The sequence below is a fragment of the Glossina fuscipes genome, unplaced genomic scaffold (genome assembly GCF_014805625.2).
Source record: "Glossina fuscipes isolate IAEA_lab_2018 unplaced genomic scaffold, Yale_Gfus_2 1, whole genome shotgun sequence".
Taxonomy (NCBI): domain Eukaryota; kingdom Metazoa; phylum Arthropoda; class Insecta; order Diptera; family Glossinidae; genus Glossina; species Glossina fuscipes.
Genome location: NW_023998415.1, coordinates 42345541 through 42362537, shown reverse-complemented (window position 1 = coordinate 42362537; position 16997 = coordinate 42345541). Strand labels below are relative to the sequence as shown.

The 16997-nt window shown below is 33.6% G+C and overlaps 1 protein-coding gene across 1 annotated transcript; it reads left to right on the top strand.

Annotated features, from left to right (window-relative positions):
• Positions 1-4045: 4045 nt before the first annotated feature.
• Positions 4046-5456, top strand: LOC119631540 (nuclear hormone receptor FTZ-F1-like). The gene has a single exon (XM_038023850.1). The coding sequence runs from the start codon at positions 4115-4117 to the stop codon at positions 5426-5428; it is 1314 nt and encodes a 437-aa protein (XP_037879778.1). The 5' UTR covers positions 4046-4114; the 3' UTR covers positions 5429-5456.
• Positions 5457-16997: the final 11541 nt, after the last annotated feature.

Genomic DNA, 16997 nt, shown 5'->3' with positions numbered 1-16997 from the left:
ATATATATATATATATATATACCTGTTTTGTACGGTTTGCTTACACTAGACAAATACAATTTTGATAGCCGTTGAATAATAAATTTTTTATTTCATAAGAAAATGTATAAACGTAAGTTTATCAATGAATACTTTCTGCCGTTTCTTTCTTGGTCTTAATCGTTGCCCTGTTATATGAGAGTCGTTTTAGTCGTTTTTATATGAACATGATCATATTTTTTTCATCGTGAACCCGTAGTACTTCACTTAAGGCAAAACTTTTCAATGTATTACTAGTTTTTCATGTTTCATGTAAGCACACAGTAGTCGCTGGGTACCAAATTAGACAAATTTATATATACATATATATTCATTCATACGATTGTGCCGGTCGCAATGTGTAATGAATGCACGAATGCCTAACCGTTATGGAAGAGGTTTTTTAATCTCTAAATCGTGTCGTCTCTTCTCAATTCTGTTATTCAAGCGAGTCAGTCAATCTCAATAATAAGTCTAAAAAGCATTAGCCTTTGTTAGAGTATTAGTCGGCGAAAATTTGTATTCTTCCGATATGAAGGAGTTCAGATAAGTCGGATCATGAATGCCTCAGAGTTTTTCACATGAATCCGATTTCGATTGAACGTGAGTAGTTATTGCGCACAAAGCCATTTTGTGCTCAATTTTTACATAGATCTAGGTCACAGTTAGATTAGTCACTTCAAATTTTGATGTATCCATTGTCGTCTTATTAATGGTTTCTTCAATCCTCTTTGGTGTTGGTATCTTAATTAGGTGAAACGAACGGCGTGATGGCATTCAGCTATTTGCTTGATGGAACAGACTTCCTATTACGTTTATGAAGCCTTCTTGGAAATTCTTTTAGTGTCTTGCCTTTCCAAACATAGTTTTTACACCGAACATGAAATTCTATTATTCCATAGAAAGTATAATAGAAATAACTAGAGTTGTATACTTTCCACGACTGCCCGACATGCATACAACTGCGACATATTTTACGAGTTGCATCCGCGTTCTCTCCGCATACTCCTGGAAATCGCTCGTTATTCAGAAATATAATGATCTACTACTACTACTGGTTCGTTTAGCAAAAATTCTATTTATTAAGTTAGAGTAGCTTGTGTAGCTCTCGCAACAGTGCATACATAAATTCTCTCAGTTGTGTTCGGAAACGCGTTTGATTCCCATTTCCGCAGACGCGGCTATGGAATATTTGAAAATATTTTTCTCAATAGATCAATAACCCTTGGAAAGATTTTAACGCTATGATGCCCCGAATAGCTTTTCGTATAGCTATTTAGAATTCATCAATAAATCTTATGTAATGCATATGGTCGGTCGGTTGGCCGGTCGGCCGGTCGGTCAGTAAATTATCGCATGCAACAGTGTTTTAGTTTCAAAGCGTAAGCAATTCGAAGCATTTAAAATGTGATATTCGCCGTAAGGCGAATATAATTTTGCTACTTGTTTATTTATTCTTTATTTATATAGTTATATATTTTCTTTATATAAAAGGAAAAAAAAAACAAAAAATAATCGGGTGCGGTCATCTTAAAATTGCTTCCATGTGTCTATAATAACCTTCTTTCCTTTTTCATTCACTTAACATAAACGTTAACACTAATCTGGTACATGTGTGTGCGTGTGTTTCTGTACACATGTCTGCTATCTGTTTAGTTCTAAAAATCACTCTCCACTTCTACTCGCTCTCACTTTCATTTCGTTAAATTTTTTTCTTCATTCATTTGTCTTTTCTTTTTTTTTTTTGTGCCAAACTTTTTTTTTTTTGTTTTTTGTAGTGTTCTTGTGGCTGTGTGTTTTCGTATATGTGTGAGTGCTGTTTGAAACTTTTAATGTAGGCATGCGTGACTGTGTTGTTGCTTTAAGTTCCCAATGAGTTGCCATATGCTAGCATAGATTAAAAGTTTTATAAAGAAACGAGCTTTTTTGTTTTTGTTTTGTTTTGTTTTGTCTTTTGTGTTTTTTGTGTTTTTTTTTTTTTTTTTGGTTTTTTCTTTTTAAACAATTACAGGAACAGGTTTAAAGAGCAGGGTTGCCGTCGTTCCTTTCTTTAATATTCTCACTATATAAGAAAGTTCTTGACAACAATTTTCAATTATTTTGTGATTCAGACGGACCACTACATCTATACCATTGTGATGATGTTTGAAATATGTGCGAAGGGATTGAATGGATTTCTTGCTGGAAATCTAAAAATCCTGTATTTCTCTGATCGGCATTGATTTCCAATGGATTTCTCGGTCTTGGTCGTCCAGTGAAGGCCGAGATTGATATAAACATTAAATGTGACAATCGTGTAAAACGATTAAAGAATTTCCTCATAACCTTAAAATTTTTTGATTTACTTTTCTCAATATTCTTTTCATTCAATACATTCATGGGGTAGATAAAAATAGTAGACTGTTTTCATCTGTCGGCATCATTTATTATATCATTTTCGTTGTATCGCTGGAAAACTAAACGTTCTGATACTTGCAGAAATTCGAGAAAATGAAAATGTACTCGACGACTATAGCCTAAAACCGATATCTGATTAATCAATTTCTCGACAGCGACCTTCCGAACATTTCTCTTCTATTAATTATCATATTGCTTTTGTTTTGTTTTTTTTTTTTTTCGCACTATCGGGTGTATCCATAGATGTCAAGTAAACTGCTTTCGCTTTTTCAATCATATATATATATATATATAGTATGACGTAGTGAAATTATGTTTTCATATCAAATTTTAACGAATTAATTAATTTTAAAAATTAAAGTTACTTAACAATATATTATGGAAATCTTCCCGAATAACGGCATTTAATATATATATATATCGAATGAAATCCTTTCAGGACTTAATGTAAGAGAACTCTGTTAACAGATTGACAGACCTGTGTTAAAGTTTATGGTTTGTGTCTTTGCTATTCACATTAAATGAAAAGCCAAACATATTTGCAAATTGCAATTTGCCTTCAAAAAAAAAAGTATTGAACTCCATCGTATTATTTCCGTCATAAATGCGTCATCGCATATCGCTCCGGCGATCTAATTAAAATGAGTTCAAAACCTTGAACATATAACGTTTGTTTTGAAATCATAGCCAATATTTGATTGCTGTTTTGTTATCGCTAACGGGATCATAGATTAGATAAACGAGATAAAGAGACTAAGAGTTTTTCTTTGATAAGTCGGGATTTTTTTATGCCCATTACCCATGAGGGATGAGGGTACATTTTCCCAACACGTTTGCAGCGCCCAAAAGAAAGCTTCATAGGCACCATAAAGTATATTGTATAGATTCTGGATCACCATCAAATTCTGAATTGATTTAACAGTGTCCGTCTGTCCGTTTGTGTAATATCTGTTGTAAACACTCTGTTTCGGTCGAAATCGGTTGAAGGATACGTCCACAATGCCACATAAATTGAGAACACTTTTGTTTTTCAAAAGGAATGAAATATTAGTTTTGTGTTCATTACTCATAAAATATAGCAGATAAATGTATAAAAATTTGAATCCATATTCTATAGGCGATGCTGTAGTATGAATGCTGTGTACAAATAATTGACCACGCCTACCTAATATTATAATCTGTCAAAATGTAATTTTTTTTGCAATACTCAATATCAATATTCAGTTTCAAATTTGGAATGCACTTAATCATGTCCGTCTGTCCATATGTCCATCTGCCCAACTGTGTGGCATCTGTGGTAAACATTCCTCAGTTAGCGAAAATGAAGATATCGCGTCCAAATTTGCAAAAGAATTTCAAGGTGACGAACGCACACACGCCTCTGCGACAAATATAATTTACTTATTTGTTTGTTTTTTATTTGTTCAAATTTGAAATTTGCAATCTGATGTGTATTGAACACGCTTGAAGACACTGTGAGGTTTCTTGCTGCCAAACAAGGCAAATTTATTCATCGCAAGTTGACCGTAATAATACAGTTGCGAATATTCAAAGAATGTGTGGATGATTTGCTTAATTGCGAAAAACGAGAGAAAAATACAATTAAAATTAACTGTTTTTTTTTTTTTTGCTGCCCCTATTTTGCCTTTCTTTCCAGATTTGTCTTCTTCTCATAGCAACTCTTCTGCCTTCTAAAGCGATGGAAGATTTTTCGTTGCCAGTTTTAGTTAATAGCATTACTTTTAATTCTCCTAACAGTAATAAAAATAATCTTAACACCAACCATATTAATACTCAAATGCATCATCATAAAGATCAGATGTTGGCTGCTGGTAGCACACCGAGTACAACGGCTTTCTTGTATGAGGCACAATCAGCCGCCAAGCCCGAAATGACTATGGCTAAAAGTGATTACGCGACATTCACAAGTTGTATCCAACAGTCCGCTTTGTTAGATCACCGAGTTGATACTAATTTGGAAACTAATTTAGATGGAGCCGTTTCGCTGGGTGGTCTAGGATTATGCGACTTGAAATTTGCGAATACTAGTAATTTAATGGGCGGTAATAATACTACCGTTTTATGTACGGATGTGAATAATTATAAACATTTACCACCGCTACCGATAATAGAATCTAATAGTTTATTTGCGACTAGCAATGGAGGCGAATTAACCAAGGGTTCCGCGTCTCCAACGAGCATAACTGGTAATTTGCAGGCTACATTTTCAAATATTGTTCATTTTAATCGAGACCCGTTGCCGGAAGAGTTACCTTCTACGCAATCGCATTACGTAACCTTTAAGGAGAGTGAAGAATCAAACACTGCCGAACATCCGCAAAAAATTTTGGGTAATGTCAATACACAAATGCCACCACCGCCATCGACTGGTTCAACGGACGAAAATTGCGGAGCCGGTTTAATGGAATTTACCATAGAATCCACCGATAAGTCACCAAACCTCAATAATCTACATGAAGAAAATGTAGTTGTTAATGTAACAGCCGCAAATGCTCCAACAATAGCAGCAATGATAAAAAATACTGCCAATACAAATACAACTGTTATTACGACAATGGCTTCTATTGCTACTACAACAAGTAATATTAATGTAAATTTACAGCAACAACAGCAGCAACAAAATGTAAGCTCGTCGGTGCACAGTGTTGAAGAAGTCGGCCTTAACTCTATGGCCACAACACGTTCATCATCATCTCTATCAGGCATCTCTTCTTCGGCGGTTTCATCCATAGCATCTCCAAGCTTAAATCCTTCGCCATCCTCTGTTGCTAATGTATTATCCACAGCTACTTCAGTACCTACACAACTACAACAACAACAACAACAACAACAACAACAACATGATAATCACCATCCTAGATCTGTGCAAACCGATCAACAAAATCATCAAAATTGTTCAAATATTAGCACCGATAGTAATGACGATTCGCTTTCATCATCAGAAGAATTTTTAGAAATGGATTTAAACGGGAGAGCAAGTGCTGGTAAGTAGTCATAGTAATTAATTTTTTTTTTGCATATTTTATTCAACTGGCAATAGTTTGTTGTTGGGGAACAGAGCTACACGAGAACTTAAGATTTCGAGCGAAAATCACGTCCAATACTCCGAACAACACAACTTAAAACCAATTAATAGGAACCAACCAACGTTTTCAAAAAAAAAAAAAAAAAAAAAAAAAAAAAAAAAAAAAAAAAATGTGTGTGTGAACTCAAAATAATATAACGAAAAATTCTCTCATTCGTGTTAACGTCAACGCCATTATTTACTTAAATTATTATTATTACTTTTATAAGAATTTGCTCACAATCACGGAACATATTGCAACTAATGCTAGCGGAATCCCGAGTTTAAAGATAAAGATAAAGTTAACATGTGACAGTTCGAAAAGTCTTTAATCAAGGATTCTTTCAAATTGGAACAATTCTTGTCATAATTGTTAGCGCAGTTGAAAAGTTTCATAAGTAACCGTTAGACGACGTCCTTCATCGAATAATATATGTATTATGAACTTGAAATTGAAAGTAAACGTAAGGAAGAAATAGAAAATATATTAAAGATATTTAGAGGATAGAGAAGAAATATCTGTAATCTGTTATGTAAAGAGACTCAGTCGCTTAAGGCCACCGAGCGACCACAAAGAGCGATCTATAGCAGAAATATTATTATAGACATGTACGTAAGCAGAGTGAATTTTTCGTTGAGTTTTCGAAGAGGGCCGTTAAAGCTGCCTGGAAATAATCTCGACCTCTCTAAAACTGTCAGAGATTTTAAAACCAGTTAGCACGTAGCGATCCGTTACTAATCATGTCTAATAACTTCTATGTATATGCATATTTATATGTAGATGATAATCGAATGGCGTAAAAATATATATATATATATATATATATATATATATGATCGATTTGTGTAGTTTCATTTTTAGGCCATCAAGTTTCGCAACAGACATATTATATTAGATTTACTTCCAGTGATAGGGAGATTGTTATAGACTTAATAAAATTTTTAAAATATCTGATCGAAAATTTTGCGTCTTCAGAACAGCGACAAACACTTCTCTATGGATAAACATTTTTGAGAACAATTAGAAAACTGACAATTAGTTCTCTTAAGGAGATTGGTTGCTGCACTCCGACCTATCACAACAAATGATAAACTTCTGGTCTTACACAGATATTGCAATATTGCCGACAGATCCATATGATTTCTGGATAACATCAGTCTTCTTTAAACGATGCGTGTCAAAATTTCATGAGATTAAGCACAATTCGTTCCCAAATTACGCTTTGGATGAGTTTCGCAGGTTCTGTTCACTCATTCATTGGCACAAATCGCATGAAAAATGCTTTTTATTTCGCCTATATAGCGCCAAACAGCGCAACACATTGTTGTCAAAAGTGAGTAAATGCCGTAACCATTCCGAACAGAGCTTTCTCGTGGATAAATGTTCAAAATCATTGGCTTTATTTAAAATTCTGAAAGCATCCACATATTTTTCGTTTCGACAAACATAACATCTCTCACACCAATGCTATCTGTGAGCTGCATTGGAAGAAGCTTGCTGTGACCACTTCTTTTCTCATAGACTATTGTTATGAAGGAAATACAAAGCAGCCGTTGTTGTTTTGCGACTAGTTATAGAGAGTACTTTTATTTAGTAATAGTCGAAATATCAGGTCTAGCATTTGACGCAAATATATCTTGAAGAAGTGTAGTGTGGTGTTGGCTAACCGGAATTTCATGGTTGATCCAAAGGCAAGAGAAACTATGTCGCTTAAAGTGAGGCTAAAGGCTTTTTAGTCTAAATTTAAGCTCCACGGAGGTCCAGAGCCCATTCATTTACATAGTCATGTATCGTTTCCATCATTCCTCGAGCGAATAATTAGAGAGGTTATGATAGGCCTCAATATCCTCCAGAGTGGGTCGATTGACCCATACACAATAAATATATTTGATTTGCCAGGCGAAGTTCAGGCCCCTAGTTTTCCGAAATTGTTTAACTCGCTGGAGGGAATCGCTTCCGCAAAATTAACCCGTGTACCATCGACTGCCGTGAGGTAAAGATTACAACAGTTACTCACTTTAAGCAAACGGAACATATGTGAGCTATACTTTTTCTCATCAAAAATCAATACGACGAAGTTCAGATTTCGCCATTGTTTTGGAAACTGTAAAAGTAGTGTCAGCCAAAAAATAGTAACCTAAACTAATTGTTGGAATGGAATGAAGTTTTCACACGTATCGTTCAAAGTATATTGCTACCCCGCAATCATATGGGCCTAATGCATTTTGAGCGATGTGATGATGTTGCATAGATTTACCAATTAAGCGATCAAGCGGGAGAACTTTAATAAAACTTCACATATATAAATACATCGACTAGCGTTGTTTATATACTCGCTATACATGTTAAGGCATTTAATTGTTAAATAAGAAAAGTTTTCCGCTAATGTTGCCAGTACACTTCATAACACTTCATAAAGCAACGTAGCGCGTGAGATGTTTCTTCTTGTAAGCAATTCTAGCAACAACAAAATGATTGTTTTGCGAATAATTTGCGATTTTGTATACAAAGCATTGCTGCATAAACTTCGCCTTGAATTGCATGAGTTTTTAACTGGTTGTTCTGTAAAGCTAAAAAAATTCCCTCAGAAAAAGCTCCAAAAATCCATCAAATATTTCATAGCAACTATTTTGCGCTTTCTTTAAATACGCTTTGTATTTTTTATTGCACATAGTGCACAAAAAGTAACTTCGTTTCGTTTTTCAATGGTTTCTTTCGTCTTTAAGGTGAATTGAAGAGTATTTAGTTATAAGATTTTAACACAATTTAATACAATTATTTGTTATTAATTTTAAAATTTTAATAAAATGAAACATCAAAAGAAAGAAAGAAAGATAAATAAATGAAATAAATATCAGAACATAATGCGAAAAGATGCAGAGACGAAAATGCGGCGCCGTCCCTACTAAGATTCTAATCTTCTTTGTTGAACAAAATTATAAAGCAGCGTTTATAACAAACTGCTATATATATATATATATATATATATATATATATATATATATATATTTTAATAATTTAACCTTTATCTAGAAGAACTTGTACGCGTGCTTGTTTAACAGAACCTTCGTGATATCCTTCACTGACGATAGCTACCGTCATACCGTGCCAAAGTTGTTCGTAGTTTAACATTGAAGAGAAGCCGCTAACTCTATATATATATGTTAAACGATTAACGTTAGTAATGAACGACCTTATCCCCAAATATGGCAGGCAATTGTTGTTGTATGCACATACACAAACACACACGCACACCCTCTCACACACACACACACACACACACACACACACACACACCCACTCATATCCACATACACATATATATGCGGACATACATACATAGACATATATATATATTTGTATATATATATATATATATATATATATATATATATATATATATAGAAAGTTTTACAAGGTAATCGTATATAACATAATCAATGAATGAATGTGCATAGATAGTAGGCCAATGTCAGCAAAATAAAATCATGGCCTGATTCAAACTACAATACTATGCAGAACAACATGCAATCATTTTCGAGAACAAAAATTGAATGCACATTCAGTGTAGTATGTATTATCGTGTCTCTATCTCTGTCTGTAATATGTACGCGCGTGTTTGTGTAGACGACGTAATGACTTTGACCCATTTTTTTCAATTACGTACACGTTCAATTTATAGTAAGATACTATTGCATATGTATACACAGAAGCGTGCATTATTGCATTGCGTTCAGTCATTGCACGTGTAATAGTGTTTGTGTGCTTGCATATGTATAATTGAGTCGGTGTGCTATAATATCATTTGAAACTAGACCAATGTCAACACCGAAGCCAATATAACCTTTAAAATGTATAAACACAAATATATATGTTTATATATATGTAATGTATATAAATGTGATATATATATATATATATATATATATATATGTATGCATATGTATAGGTAGGAGAGAAAGAAAGAATCAGAGAGACAGATAACGTTATACCGAATGAATTGCATCCTTGTATCCAATAAACGAGGTATTAAAATACCGCTTGAGCTTGACCTAAATTTTTATTTTAGTCATAAAAAAAAAAAAAAAAAAAAAAAGAATCAAATGCTAACGTCATATTCTAATAGCACATAAAAATTATTAAGCGAAAAAATAAAAAAGAATAAGAAAGTTATAGCCACGTTAGATCGAATTTGGGAATTACTTTTCTTTACGTCCAAAGATTATTATATAAGATATTAATTTAAAAGAAATTGTTCCCCCTTTAACTTAACATATATGTAATTATAATATCGGCTTATGAATCGCGATAATGGAAAGAAAATGATATTAAAAAAAAATTGTAGGTGTGTTTATTTGTAAATAAATTATGCTATCTAAAACCTATATTTGTTTATCAATACTCCAAGCAAGTCTGAGTTACTTGGTAAAATTTTAGTCCCCATAACATATGGATTAAAAACTAAACAAAATAGATGCAATTGTAAGCGGGTCTTGATTATTTGTAAAACAAATATATGCGAGCATTTGTATTATATTTCATTTTTCAATATTTTTGATATACGATTTTCCCCGATTTGCATCAATAGTCTTTAGAGTCCATTATTGATAACGCCTGCTAATAATGCTAATAATGATAATAATAATTAAGTACTTTACTATAAAATTACCAACGAGCATATATAGGTATATGTCATAATTTAGTTTAAATGTAATTCGATCGATATTAAATATTTTTGACTAAAGCTACAAAAACGATGACAAAACGAATATGCATACAAACAATGCAATTCTTGCAATAATAACATAATCAATCAAACTATTTATGCATTGCATGCATGTATATACATCGTCAGGTGTAAAAAAATCCTTCTCCTTTTCTCTTCGCTATCTAGCCAAACACTCAATCAACAAGTGTTAGTAGTGCTTTTAACATTGAAACCTTGGCCCATTTTTGTATATATATATATATATATATATTTTTTTTTTCTCCATTCAATCTAATAAATGTCAATGTTGAACTCTCCTTCTTTTGGTCTGTCGCGCTCTCTCTCTCTCTCTCTCTCTCTCACCCCTCTCTCTTTCTCTCTCTCTCTCTCTCCTTCTGCCTCTCTCACTCACTCTATCTCTCTCTCCTTCTCTCTCTCTCTCTCTCCCTCTCTCTTCGCATCTAACAGACGTATATATCACTTTAGTTGTTTGTTGTGTGTTGGATATATTGCGAAGGTCTTTTCTAACATTAATTCTAAATTAATTTCTCCCTTTGCCTCCATTATCAAGCAACCGCAACAATGATATTCATTCATTACACGCACGTTTGAATTGCATCGCAACTGCATATAGCCCGTCGCCCCCGTTCGATTTGCTGTCTAACGTATTGCGTTGTGTTGCTGCATGCATGCACAGTTGTGCATTTATTTTTCATAAAAACGGCAACAACACTGACATTGATGAATGTCAACCAGAATTTATTTTTATACTCAATACCGGAGGTCGAAGGTATATTAAGTTTACCGTTGCACTTGCAATAAATTCCAAGCAATTTCACTTACTATGTTAATGTTGTTCTAAAAACAATCGTTAGATGATTTAATTGCAACCGTTTTTACAATTTCAAATATATAGTGTAGGGAGAGCAAATTTCGTTTAAATAATGCAGAAAGTTAATGCATTTAGTTGCCAAAAATGTTGTAGTGTTCAAAAATTAGTTAAATGAGTTGTTAAGTGTTTACGTTTAGTTTGTCGTTAATACAAAATAGCGTGTAATTGTTTCTTGTCTACTTCGTTTACTTGTACCAAGTGCTGCCATATCGTTTAAAAAAATAATTTTCTATATCGTATATTCATTTATCGTATATATATGCACACAATGCAATTCTCGTAATTATTTATATTTGATTAGAAGTTGAGTTGATGAGTACGTTAGGTACTCGAAATTCGTTTCGAGCAAACCGTAACGCGTCTCTTGTTTTTATTATTATTATTTCTTTTTATTTTTTTTTTTTTTATTTTGCGTTTAAAGGCCAACAAGTATAGATAAATGAATATGTGTGTACGTGTTTGCGTGTAAGATTTCGTGGATGGATGTAATTATGCAGCATTTGTTGCATACTCATATGATATATGTATGTATGTGTGTATATATAGTGTGTAAACATAGTCATACATGCACACATAAATGGATTGTTTATCTTTCGTCTTGTCTAACTATCAGTTTTTGTTTTCATAATCTACTATAATTTTTTATTCATATATACCGTTAATTGTAATTTTCAGTTTCAGTTTTATGTAAAGCGAAGATTTCTATAAATATGTTTATACATATTTACGCAGATATGACTGTAGAGTTTAAGGAAACAATGCTGATTCATTAGTGTTGTCAATGTCAAGTTTCAAGTTTTTCTATTGACGCGGACGACACTTTTCAAAATGATATTAACAATGTAAACGCATTTTATGCCTTTCAGCCAGAGACATGGTACCGCCGCCAGTAAATGCATTTAGTTTGTGTATTTCGAAAGAATTTTTTTTCTGCACAAAAATTGTTGAAAAATTTCAAAAATTTTGTATTTTAGTTAATACTCGTTGATTGTTATGCTCGTAACAAAAAAAAAAAAAGTTAAATGATTTTTATCTCTTTTTTTCTATAACTTGATGGTGAAGTTCTAACATGCATTCTCAGGTATACCATATAGCGTCCATTCATTATTAAATTCTTGGCGAAAATCTAAAATAACAACAAGTGAGAAAATTACATTCGACTGCATCGGGTCCTTTATTCACACAATCTTCACCATATAAAAGCAAAAACGCAGGTGACACGTAGAAATTTTTGGAGAAACCCGGTAAGTTCTCAGCTTATTCTGCTTTACTGAAGTGTTCTTTGGCCAAATAACCCCAAGCTTAATGTCTGCGACCAGGAGAAGGGCCACCACGGCTATTATACAAATGCGCACGCGGAAACATGAACGTGCTTAGATCGATTTCGAATTTCATTGATACCTGGTTAAGTATACATATATATATATATATACTTTATAATGTCTCTGAAGTTTCTGTTTGGGTAAAAAAGCAAATTGGCCGATATTTCGCATATTTTACAGGTGCTTCTAAATGAATGATTCCTCACATCCTTTGGTGATGGGTATCTAAGTCTATGCTGTCGGTAGCATGCAAACTTTACATCTGGTCATCTGGTGGGTGCGTCAAAGCATTTTATTTAAGCCGAAGTTAACGTTTCCTACTAATTATAATTTGAAAGAGAAAACTAAACTGCATAAAAAATACATTATGCCTTTTCTCTATGCATAGTTCGGGGAATCCCAACCACACGCGCATATTAATCGACATAATCTAACTGAATTGTAAAAAATGCATATCTGTGAGGAAGGACAATGAAAAAAGTCCTAGAAACATTAAAAAAAAAAGTCATAAGAAAAATTGATTAAAGAAAATCCATAGAACATTGAAAATCGTATTTAAAATAAAACAATTCGTGTAAAAAGGGAATCTTTTCTTTTCAATTCAATTTCATGTTAAGAAAATTCGTGGAAAAAGACAACTAGATGCGCTTATAATATATGTAAGAATCTTCGGGTCGCAAGATTTTTTTTACGCAGCCTGCTATTGAAAATGGATATCGGTCAGAGGACACGACTACATGGCAATATAAACTGAGAGAATCCCTGCTTCTTGGGTTCTTTGCTTACTGGTCATAAACTTCACCAGACGCACAACAAAAATTTGCTCGTATATGCTCTAAAAATGGGCTCAAATAATAAAAATAATGGACTAGTCTAAAACTGGTAGTTATAAAAAGTTCAGTCACAGATTAATATAATTTTTTTTTTACTTCTTTCTTTTCTTTTCCAACAAACATCGATTGGAATGAAGGTTTATTAACTTTGTTCGCATGTATGTCACACCTTGAAGTGAACTTTATATAGGTCTACACTTTAATGTCGCAAGCAATTCTAAATGTTTTTTAAGTTCTTATTTTGCATGCTTCGGGATCAAGCATAGGAAAGTCCAGACGACATTTCGGATATTTTCATTTTAAAAATGGGGGCCTCTAAAACGTGGTGGAGTATGTTGTCCTCAACAATCTTCTCGATATCAAATCGTTGTCTAAAAGGATTTGAAAGGTGGAACATGATAAACTTAATCTTCATTAGTTTTCAATTAAATATTGCGAACGCCAAGATGATCCGCCTTTAAACTTTCGAGTTTTTTACACATTAAAATTTTATTCGCCCGAGGCTTTGTTGGCACAAAAATATTTTTCCATTTTGTAGTTCATCGGAGTAAAGATAAAAGATGAGGTTTTCGGATCGGGGCTCCATAAGGAAGGGCCCCCGAAAACTTGCACTGACGTAATATATATGTAGCAAAATTTATTTTTTTTGGCAAAGATGTCGTCGTAAAGTATTAAAAATTAAACTTCACTACTATATCAATGCTTATGAGAGTCATAGGTATAATATAATTGAAGTAGACGTATAAATTAGACTCTACTGTCCAGTCCTGTTTGCGTTGAGAGGCTTACTTTTTAAATATAAGTCTTTAACAAACTTTAGTAGTAACAACAAGCAAGAATATGTCTGAAGAAATGCATACAAGTAATGATGACCATTAATAGGTAATAAATAAAAAAACCGCATATATTACTTTACAACGAACCAAGCAAAATGAAAAAAAAAATGATAAAAAAAATTATAAGAACGGTAAGAATTACAACAGCAACAAGAGCAATAAGTATAATAATAAAAAATGTAACTAGGTCAAGGTGCATCCCAAATATACACGGTGCATATAGAGCGAGAGAGAGGGAGAGAAATTAAAAGGAACAGAGGAAGAGACAGAGAGAGAGAGACAGAGAGTGAGTGAAAAATGGTCAGAGGGAAAGGGAGAGAGGGAAAGAGAAAATACATTAATGTATTGAAAATAGGAAAACTAACGCCGGGTATATGTAATGACAACAAGAGTCGGTCGTGTGTGAGCTTTTTTCTTCGAAAGATACTACTACTCCGTACCGGCAGCATGCACGTACTATAACTAACCCAAAACTACCATACATATTACTTCGACCATTCTGGCTGCAGTTGGTTCTGGTTAGTGCGCTCGATGTTGTGGGACTTTAGTGGAATACTCTCTTGGCTTCCACTTCCTCTTCCCCGCTGTTTCTTGAAGCACTTTAATTCATACGACACCAGCGTCGCAAAGCTTGTTATGCTACTCCAGGCTTCCGGGTTGCTGGAAATTCCCATCTCGATCTCTTGGTGTCCCCAACTAGGTCTTCGATATACCTCAAATTTTGGAAACCTGAGCATTTCCTACGTCTTCGTCCGTAGCTCGAGCTGAGTTGTTTTGAACAAATTTGTGTGCGTAGCTTCGGAAGTAGCCATGACCAATCAGAAATTGTGTGAGATAATAATTTACCTCCTTCTGGCGTTCATTCATCCATAGCGAGACATTTGCGATGAGGGAGAAGTTGCATCTATCCTTTGGCGGGCTTTTTTGTCGCGTTTGAGATCGATTCACTGTGATCAAGAGCGCTCCTCCTTTTTGGGATGGGTCCCTTGCGCTTGTCCTCCTTGCTTACTTTCATAGATGCGTCGCTCCTCATCCGCAAGAAGAATATTGATCAGGATTGCCCTTACAATCACCAGGGCTGGCCCTCCCGAGATGGTGCGGAAACCACATATATGAGTATGTATGTGTGTGTGTGTGTGCGTAGCTGGGTTTATGACTGTGTGCATGTGTGCAATACAATAGGCAAGGCTATACGCATACACCATCTAAAGCAAAATATACAATCAATAAAGCTAAGCACTATCCCAGCCAACGTTTTTTTGATAAATCGCTTTTCTAATTGTGGATAAAAATAGAAAAAAACTTATAAAAACAAAGTTTCAAATATTTTTGCATTTTTCTCTTTCACTCGCTCACTATGTTAAAGTCTTACGCTGATCAAGATTACATGCAATTAAATATACGAATCAACCAATCTCATATTTTTCTATCTGTCAGCGAAATGTATAAAAGATTTTGTGACATATTTTGGATGTCAGCGACAAGACACGATAGAATACATAGAAGTGTTGAAATCGCAATTGCAACTAATAATGATTTTAAATTTAAAAGATATACTTATGAAAAATTTCAAATCGATTTACTTTGTTTTCGATTCCGTTTAAGCTTCTCGGTTAAACACAAAAGATTAAATAAAGTCTTTACTTTTGTTTGAAAAGATTACTAAGACCTTGTTCAAGTTTTCCGTTTTCTTTTTAAGATTTGTAAGTTATTTTAATTGCTAAGCTGTTCTGCTGTGTTTGTTGGGCTTTTTAAAGTAATTTCAAATCGCATTTCCAATAAAAATTTCTTTATTTAAGAGTATTCAAGAATTCTTAAGATTACGGAATTGAAGTATTCTTCCATAGCGAAAGATCGATAGCTAAGATTAACAATTGTTTTTTTCTTCCTTTGGGAATAAAACATATGTGGAGGGTTTGCACGTCAGTATTCATCGAGATTTCTGTTATATATGAAGTCTGATCATATTCAAGGCTTCCAAGAGGAAAGCGTATAAGTTTGACGTGTATAGTGTATTGTACTACAGTATAGTGTATTTTGTAGTAGTATACATTGCACTATGCTAGAGTATAGTATATATACTGTACTATTCTATACTAGTACTATACTATACTATACTTATACCCATTTTTTGTTCACATACCAAATTTCAAAAGATCGTTAAAAATCGTTACCGACAGAAGGCTTAGATTTTTTTTTTTTTTTTGCTTTTTCGATAGGTACTTTTATATAGATTCACGTGATATAGGTGACATTTTCTAGTTTGGCCGCACCAAAGTCCCAAATTCGAGTGTTCTTATGGGTATGGACGCATTTTTCGTAACATACCAAAATTAAAAATAGTTCCCATAAGCAGAATTTGTATTTTCATATAGATTCATGAAATGTCCACAAAAATATTTTCCTTTTAATATGGATGGACTGGGCTTTCAAATCCGATTATGTCTTCATTTGAATTATTTAATAGAGCTCTGTAAAGGCCTTAACAGAGTTTTGTTAACAGATATGGTAGGGGTCTTTGCTAGTTAAATTCGAATTTATCTTCACACCTTTACGTGAACATATTCTTAAGGTAAACTTCTTCGAATTCAATAGCAAAACTCTTCTTCATGTTGGTCAACATAATATTTCAAGTATTCTAAAGTTTTCCATGCACGTAATGTAAGTTAATACCCTTCGTTGCTGGGTTTAGGAATGCAAAATAGAATATTACGCGACAGTTGACGACCATGTACATAACAAATCTATATAAGAATGTGTATAATAAATAAGAGTATTCATGCAGCTGTGCAATAACCGAAATGCAGCTCCTCTCCCGAAACACACCCCTATAAATGATAATTAATGCAATCTCTTTGCACAGGTTCGATGAAAATATTGTGTGCTAGAAACGATTGACGAGTGC

Bases quoted from the DNA above. Each gene is read 5' to 3' on its own strand.
- LOC119631540 (XM_038023850.1), top strand. From the start codon at position 4,115: ATGGAAGATTTTTCGTTGCCAGTTTTAGTTAATAGCATTACTTTTAAT.